Consider the following 8,902-nt stretch of genomic DNA (forward strand, 5'->3'; position numbering starts at 1 on the left):
GAAAAAAGCACTCACTTACCTCTCCTTTCAGCCACCTGATTGCCTGCCCCGTGAGAAACCTGACCAGTCAGCATCAAATTTAAACGGTGGCCAAGATATCAGGATCGGAGCCTTATTTAAATATTATACTGAAGGATCCATATCAAAGCAATTTACCAGGAGAGCTCCCTCAAACCCACACAGTTATAATGCAAGCTGGCATGTTAGTGGCAGGTTGAGGTCAGGTTTTTGCATATTTGTTCACTTAATCACCTCATTGACCCTCATTCGCCGGTTGTGTATGAGTTAAAATGGACCGACCCCGTGAGACTATAAGCATTTCAGTGTATTGCAGGCAGCTCTCGCTGGAACCCTTCAATTACACAACCATCAGCTTATGTAGCATCTGGTGACAGAAGCAATATGTTCTCCACTGCAGGCCGTGCCAAGTCTGAAAATTCCCCTCAGAAGGAAGTGCAGACCTATTTGCATATGATTTATAAAAGGTTTATACATGAAGATATGTGTAGCTGGTGAGTCACCAGCGGGTCAAAGGTACAGAATCAATACAGGAAACGGGCAAGATTCCCGGAACGTCAAGTAGTTCCAGGAATTCTCTCATCAATTTGAAGCTTGTGTAAAGTTTGGAGACAATTATTTTACAATCATTGAAATTCCCTTTACCATTCCCGGCTCAGACATAATGGGATGTTTGGAATTGAGTGGCCTATGACTCTAAGACAGGGAAAGCTGAGAACCAGTTGTGGACCATTGACCACGTACATGGAATTCTCTCCAGAGGATTGGGGTGGGTGGTGGTGGGGGGGGGGGGGGGGGGGAGGAACGGTCTTTCATCACATGACCCAATATCTAATTTTCTGGTGTGGGTCCATAGAGCACTATGCTGGTTTCAGGTGGGCACATTGGCAGGTTGGCATTGAAGATAGTGGATCCAAGATCCTTTTCAAATAATCCCCCATTTCTAACCTTGTGATGAATCAAAATTGAAATTCTTACAGTTGATCTAAACAAAAATCTGGCAACATACCTTCCACTTCCTTTTATAGCAATAAGGCAGCAATGATTGACGCCATTGTCCTACAAACTGAATAGGCTAAAAACACAATAACAGCATCTTACCTCATAGCAACATTGCTGCCATCGATCACAATCGTTCGCAAGTTGACTTCCTGCTCCTGCACCTCTTCAGTCACTGGCCCACTATTCGGGGCTTTGACTAAAGGACCTCCACGAGACACTAGGATAGGCACTGGCACCTCCTCTGGTACATTGTCCTTTTCCACAGTTCCTTGTACCTTCACTAGCTCTCCGAGTACGGTGTTGGTATCGGCATTGCTGTCCACCTTTTGGAAAACCACATGGATCTGTTCTGTTGAGTAACCCAACTTGCGGAAAAAGTCAATTTTCATCTGTAATTCAGAAGAGTCGAGTGAACACAGTGGGGAGTCCTCGCACCCCTGCCTGCTCCCACACTCCACCTCCAATTTATTGCCCACTCTGCTTTCTTTTGAGCTGTTACTTTTCCAATCGTTACTTGATTGGACTTCATTGGATGTCAGTTTCTGTTTGGTAGGACTAGTCCTTGTAGTGTAGGAGGAATCAACCAGGATATTTTTGCCCCAGGTAGGGAGGTCCAAGGAGGGCTCGTGGCTGTATCGTGCATGTTCAGTCAAGCTCATGTTTCCCTCCGGATAAATCCCACTTCCTTTTGAATTTAGATCCTAGGAAGACGTATAGAGATGTACATTTTTATTATTAATAATGCAAAACTGAGGTTATCAAAGCAGTCACAAATTCTGACCAGATGGAGAGATTGTCTTTGGCTTAACTGCAGATAGGATTAGGGTCATTGTCTTCACAAAGTACTTCCAGTTACTTACAGTCCCAAGTAGCCAAAACGTTGTCGAAAATTACTTAAAATTCCTAAAATTTTTGCTAATTGACGTTAAATTTCTATAAGTTCTGTTAATGTGAAACTGAGTTTCTGTTCAAAAATTATTTCAGAAGAAACCAATTTATATCGGCAAATAAAGTTTTAACAGTTACCTAATATTGCACCGCAGAAGTTTACAAAAGGCTGATTTCCACTGGGTGTATGTAATTACGCCTTATGGCATTCAGTAAGGATTGAGCCAGGGCCTGAAGATACTGTAGGATGTCCCATGAGGCTCTCCAGTGGGAAGCACTCCCCACCCCCACCATGGGACCTTGTCCCGGATGGGAAAATTCCGCCCGAAGTTAGAATTTTTTCCTTCTCTCCTCAATTGTCAAATGAAGATTCTACAGATAAATGCGGTAGCTGGAATTTAAAAAAAAAATTAGATTACCCAATTCATTTTTTCCAATGAAGGGGCAATTTAGCGTGGCCAATCCACCTAACCTGCACAAATTGTGTTGTGGGGGTGAAACCCACGCAAACACGGGGAGAATGTGCAAACTCCACACGGACAGTGACCCAGAGCTGGGATCGAACCTGGGACCTTGGCGCCATGAGGCAGCAGGGCTAACCCACTCCGCCACCGTGCTGCCCTGGGGGTAGCTGGAATGAGCCCAGCCTCTCCATGCAATTTTTCCAGCCTTAATGAATTTAATATAAGGAGAATGAGCTAGTTTGGTGGTGTTCAGCATATCTGATGGCAGTATATCACTACATTTACATAACAGTCCACATTGATAACATCAAACCGTTAGCGTCAAACTTTTTATATCGATAATACACATACCTATGTATGATATGATACATATATATATATATAAAGCAGATTATCTGTTAAAAAACCTTTCTATGCATAAATTAGCTACTGGATTTCTTGCATTATAACAGATGACACTTCAAAGGGCTTCTTTGACAGTAGAGTGCTTTGGGATGACCTGTGGAACTGAAAGGTGTGATATAAATGCAAAGTATTTTGATCCACTTTATTGTGTAAAGTTAAGTAATTAAAAATAACTGGGTACTAAGGTAGTCAGCTCTGTTACGAAAGGCTATTGACATTATCCATCATATTTACATAGAACTTACAGTGCAGAAGAAGGCCATTTGGCCCATCGAGTCTGCACCGGCTCCTGGAAAGAGCACCCTACCCAAGGTTAACACCCCCACCCTATCCCCATAACCCAGTAACCCCACCCAACACTAAGGGCAATTTTGGACACTAAGGGCAATTTATCATGGCCAATCCACCTAACCTACACATCTTTGGACTGTGGGAGGAAACCGGAGCACCCGGAGGAAACCCATGCACACACGGGGAGAATGTGCAGACTCCGCACAGACAGTGACCCAAGCCGGAATCGAACCTGGGACCCTAGAGCTGTGAAGCGATTGTACTATCCACAATGCTACCGTGCTGCCCAAAGGTACATATATAATGTACCTTTAATCTTTACTAAGTGCAAACACTATTTCAAGGGTGCGACAGACGCGTACACTCCCAATAGGGTAGGGCAGGTGAAAAATCAATGACATAATATATTATATATTTCTAAATCACATTTTATGACCAGGGGTGAGGCGGCACAGTAACACAGTGGTTAGCACAGTTGTTTCACAGCTCCAGGGTCCCAGGTTCACTTCCTAGCTTGGGTCACTGTCTGTGCGGAGTCTGCACGTTCTCCCCGTGTCTGCATGGGTTTCCTCCGGGTGCTCCGGTTTCCTCCCACAGTCCAAAGATGTGCAGGTTAGGTGGATTGGCCATGTTAAATTGTCCTTAGTAGCCAAAAAGGTTAGTTTGAGTTACTGGTTTACAGGGATAGTGTGGAGGTGTGTGAGCTTGGGTGGGATGCTCTTTCCAAGGGTCGGTGCAGACTTGATGGGCCGAATGGCCTCCTTTTGCACTGTACATTCGATGATAATCTATGACAGGCAGATTTAACAGTTGGGTCAACAAAGTATAATCGGATTTGCATAATTTCAAAATATTAACCATAATTATAGCCATTTAACTGCATCATTTTCTCTTTTTGGTATTGGTCAGATTAACTTAATATATTTTTAAATTAAAATGATTATCTTTCTCAATCCATTTACCGCATTCCCAATCGTGATCTAAGCTAACGCAATGCAAATGAGGCCTCTTGACCATACATGCATGATTAAATAGACCTGCATATCTTGTTACTAAGTTAACGGTCTGGATTCTCCACCGGCGATATCCCCCGTGACCCGGCAGCACACTAATGCCAGTGGATTTCCCGACTGCGTGGGGGTACCCGCAATGGGAAGCCCCATTGGATGAAGGATCCCGCTGCCGGTGGGGAAGTGGCGCACCAGAAAACGGGTGCGGTGGGAAGAAGAATCCCGCCCAGTTTTGCGATCTCTGTTCTGTTCTGATTCGTGAAGTTGCCGCTTGAATGATTTATACCTTATACCTTCTCACTATTTTGTCTGTTCTAAGATCACTGTGCTGTTATCTTTTCTATGACTCCAAGCCACAAAAAAACATGTTTACAAAAGCGATCTTTGCCCAGTGCTGCACAGTTAGGATAAATGCCACTGTGACATGTTGAAACGTATCAAAGTTCTTCAACTATTTTTTTTCAGCGGAGTGGCTATTGCGCAGTTAAGAATGCCCAACAACAGAGAAATTTAAAAAAAACATTTAAACTGTGTACCTGAAGATTTGCTGGTTCATATAAAAAGGTTTGCTCGGCCAGGAGACAAACTCCCTGTTTTTTGTTTCAACAACCAACCCAGTTGGTTCAATAGTTCAGCCAGAGCCATAGGACAGCACCTCTGATGATATAGTTTCACTTCAAGTGTTGCAAAGACTTTGGCGCAAACCCACAATTTTCTGACCCTAAGCCAAGAATACTACAAACAGGGCATACATGAAGCTCTACTTGCATACTCGTACTAAATTCTCAGGTTACGTATTTAACTGAATTTGGTGTCCTATCTTCTGGGACATAATGCTGAAAGCTAACCCGTGTCCAGGTGTGATGCCATGCCATAGAGAAAAGCATAAGCTTGCTGGATGATGAAGTTGCTCAGTTTAATTCTGTGCACTTTTGATGCTACGCAGACTGGAGGTTAGGTGCTTTCCCAGAAGAAGGAAAAACAAGAGCCATCCAAGGAGCAGCTGAAATCCACCTTCCAGTCACTGACTCATCTAATGAAACCTTCATTTTTCCAATGGCAGATTGCTCGGGACACCGTTATCTGCAATCTTTGTGAAGAAAGGACGACCGAGTTCTGTCAATTTTTCTCACTCTAAAATGGAGAATTCTAAAACTTTATAGTCTGTCAATGAAGAAACATGAATGTTATTGGATCAGAGATCAGTGTTCGTCAATGCTGGCTTTCAGTAGAAATCTGATTAAGTGCTTGAGTTTAGGAGCAATTTCCTTCAAAATGCTTGCCCGATACATCTGTTTACTGATCTGGAATTTGTGCTCACAGGAGTACGAGTAAAAGAGGTAACCTGGTGCCTTTTATTTTTAGAGCTGAGTGGTCTATAACAAGTACTGGAGGGCATCCAGAGCCTAGGGCCTGCCGGACTCCGCTTCCTCCAGTTTATTCCACTCTGATGTGTGAGTAAAATGCCACAGGTGCCAACCACACTTCAACACCTTAACTTTAAAACGATGGAGGAAGAGCAGTGAAAAAGAGTCAAGAGGAGTAATGGTGGCAATTCTGAGCACAGGTGGGGACAAAAGGGTCAGGATGAAACTGATGAATTCGGAAGGAACAACTGCAGAATGAACAAAATGAACAAAGAGAAAGAGAGCACAAGGATCTGAAGGAACAAAAAAAAAGAATCAAACAAAAGGAAACGAAGGAGATCTTAAGAGATTCAGACTGAGACGGGGTACACCATGGAGAAGGAACAGGGTACCTGTCAATGCTCATTGTAACTATATCAGCATTCCCCCACTGTTGTCGGATCCAAATTCTGGAATTCCCTCCCTAACAGCACTGTAGGTGTATCTACACTTCAGAAAAGTGGCTTACCAATCACCATTTATTTCAAGGACAATTAAGGATGGGTAACAAATGCTGGCCTTTCCAGCGATATCGATATATCATGAATGAATGAAAAATGTTGGTTTAATATGAACACGTGGTGCCTCCCTGGCTCTCTCCTAGGTCCAAGGTTGAATATTTGCAAACAACATCTATTAGCGGCTTGGATCATGCCCTCCATAAACTTATATGGTTTTCTTCAACCTCCCGCAAATAAAAAGAAAATAACACAGTTCTTAATGAAGAATGTTAACAAACTCTTCAGAGTCACCAACTGGCCCTGAACAAGAATTCCAGTTCCCTTTTTCACTGAAAAGAAACTAATGGTTATCACACATGAATCTGAGTTAACTGCTTCCTTCTGAGTTCAGTTGAATCTATAACTTCCTCAAGGTGAAAACATTCCAGGAAATATAGCCCAAAACTCTCTCATATGAACAACAACTTACATACCATCAATGTAGTAAAATGTCCCAGCAATTCTTTATGAAACAAAATCGCCACTGTGAATGTTTATTCCTTAATGTTTCCTACACTTTCTAATTATACATTTTGCCGTGATCCTGGACATGGAATGGTCCCACATTACACGGAGAATTAACCCATTCCATTTGCATTCTCTTTCCCAACCAAACAATCAAACAAAATGAGCTGTGGAGGGGGAGGAGGGGGGGGGGGGGGGGGGGGGAGGGTTGTGGTAGGATTTGGGGGCAGTGGTGGTGGTGGGAGTTTCTCGACCAGATAGTGAGGTGAAACTAGGACATGTTTGCAACTTTCTCCCCCATGCCTGTGTTGGTTTCCTCTGGGTGCTCTGGTTTCCTCCCACAGTCCAAAGATGGGCAGGTTGGGTGGATTGGCCCCTTAGTGTCCAGTGATGTACAGGTTAGGTGGGGTTATAGGGATAGGGCGGGGAAAGTGGGCCCGGGTAGGATGCTCTTTCGGAGGATCGGTGCAGACTCGATGGGCCAAATGGCCTCATTCAGCACTTTAGAGACTATGATTCTATGTTCTAAAACGATTTCTATGCTTCATCAGGAAAATACAAACTTGACCTTTTGGATTCAAGACTGGGTAGTACCTTCTTCCACATTACATGCCTACATTGAATGATTCTTTCAGGAGATTTGGGAACTCTGTTCTGGATATAGGTTACAGAAACACTTTAGGATAATTTTATGACTGGCTGTTTAATGGAATTACACAGAACTTTGCAGCACATTGGAAGAACATTCAGCCAATAAAAGTCCACATTCCTGCTTCTGCCCCTCAGCTTACTTCACCTTACTTATTCGCATGTCCTTCTTTTCCTTCTCCCTCGTTTGTACTTATCCAGTTTCCCTTAAAATGTATCATTCACCTCAACGAGATAGCAAGTTTCACATGAATCACTCCTTCTGAATATCAGTCGCAAACACATCAGATCTGACAACGAACAGTTAATACAAGAAAGCAAGTGAACACTAACTGACCTTGCTGGTGCTTGAGAAGCAGATAAAAATAACACATGGAGGCACACAAACAATAATTCTCAAAAGTTACAGTGTGGGGTGGGTTGGGGGAAGGCGGTGGTGGGAGGGGTGGTTTCTTTGCTTCTGTCAGTTCCGTGCCCACGAAACACTTTCAAGATTAGTTTGTTCCAGTCTCGATCAACGCCCTTTTTTCTTTCATTTTTGAAGGTTACACAGACTTGTTTTGGAAGGCTGTACCATTTCTGGCGCTTCCTTCCTGTAATGCACAGCCGTCCTGTCGGCAGAAGACACAGCATGTGTCTCAGTGCACACTCTCACGGCGACCATGGAGAGATCACTGAGCAAAACGACAGCCTCATATAAACAAAGAAGGAACTGCAAAGACTCAACTTTACCTCCGTTCAGCCTAAACGTTCCCACTGAACAGTTTTTTTTAAAGTCAGCGCCCCATTTGATGATATATTTCACACATGCTCTAAGGTTCTTGACGATGCCTTCGCTGTGACAATTTCACCGCCAAAGCAAAAAAAAACCCTATCCCACAGGTTTCTATTCCCTTTCTTGGATCCACGTGAAGGACTGACGCTGAATGACTTCTGATTTTGAACCTCACGGTGACTTTTTTCACTCGTCAAGACGGCTGTCAAAACGTCGCCCTTTGAGATCTGAGCTGGCCAGCACCAGTTGATCAACAGTAACTTGCTCTTTTACAGTAGAGATCCCGGTTCAGATCAGCCTTCGGTTCATGTTGAAGAGCTGGGAGTTTGGCTTCCTCAGGTCTCACTGATGAGTCTCGGCAGACTGAATCCTACTGCAAACTTTCCACCCACTTCACACAGACTGTAGTTAAAAATGCCCCTCAAAAAGCTGGGCGAAACAGCCCCTTAAAAAAGTACTTTTGCTCTGTAATCTGTGAGAAAGCTCAAGTATAGTGCAATACTTACCAGACTCTGTTTGTACAGCTCTCCATTTACTAAGTCCGGAAGGTGCATTCCAATCACACCTAAGTCTGTGTGTTCAAATGATTGCAACCCTGGAGCCATAGGTTATATCTTGCTGCATGTGACGTCATTAAATTGTTTTGTTGCCAGGAAACAACTCAAATGTATGCAGATGAGAAGCATTCTCCCCCAACTTGTACTTCCTGATTCTCATCAGAGCTCATAGCTGAAAGAAATTAGGAAATCTGCCTGGGCTGATTTAAATCTGCTTTAATTTTCATACTTAAATAGTTGACATAACTTCCGCGTGAAGCTAACTCAATAAATAAACTGGAAATCTGAAATAAGAACAGGAAAGAAAACCAGTTTGGGCCTGTTTTACTGGTATACGGGTCCAGCTCAGACCAGCATTTCTATCACCCCACTATAGTCTTTTTTTTTCCTTATGGTGCTGGGATATTCAGCAGGTCATTTGTCGAGGGAGAAATAAAGTTAACAGATGGAATTTTCTGGCCGTTCACGCCGGC

General features: G+C 43.4%; 1 protein-coding gene across 6 annotated transcripts in view; it reads right to left on the reverse strand.

Annotated features, from left to right (window-relative positions):
- The window catches only part of LOC119968513 (ribonuclease ZC3H12A-like), a 28,386-nt gene extending 19,847 nt beyond the window's left edge, over positions 1-8,539 (reverse strand). The window contains exons 1-2 of one of the 6 annotated variants that reach the window (XM_038801203.1): positions 7,830-8,539; positions 1,120-1,721 (exon numbers count right to left, since the gene is read on the reverse strand). In XM_038801203.1, coding sequence (XP_038657131.1) covers positions 1,120-1,679 — 560 coding nt within the window. In that variant the 5' untranslated portion in view covers positions 1,680-1,721; positions 7,830-8,539. Of the gene's footprint in view, positions 1-1,119; positions 1,722-2,046; positions 2,096-4,614; positions 5,265-7,250; positions 7,404-7,434 lie in introns of those variants that run through there. The other 5 variants (XM_038801202.1, XM_038801200.1, XM_038801205.1 and 2 more) reach the window with 5 other exon arrangements.
- Between the last annotated feature and the right edge of the window lie 363 nt (positions 8,540-8,902).

The sequence above is a fragment of the Scyliorhinus canicula genome, chromosome 1 (assembly GCF_902713615.1).
Source record: "Scyliorhinus canicula chromosome 1, sScyCan1.1, whole genome shotgun sequence".
Classification (NCBI taxonomy): Eukaryota; Metazoa; Chordata; class Chondrichthyes; order Carcharhiniformes; family Scyliorhinidae; genus Scyliorhinus; species Scyliorhinus canicula.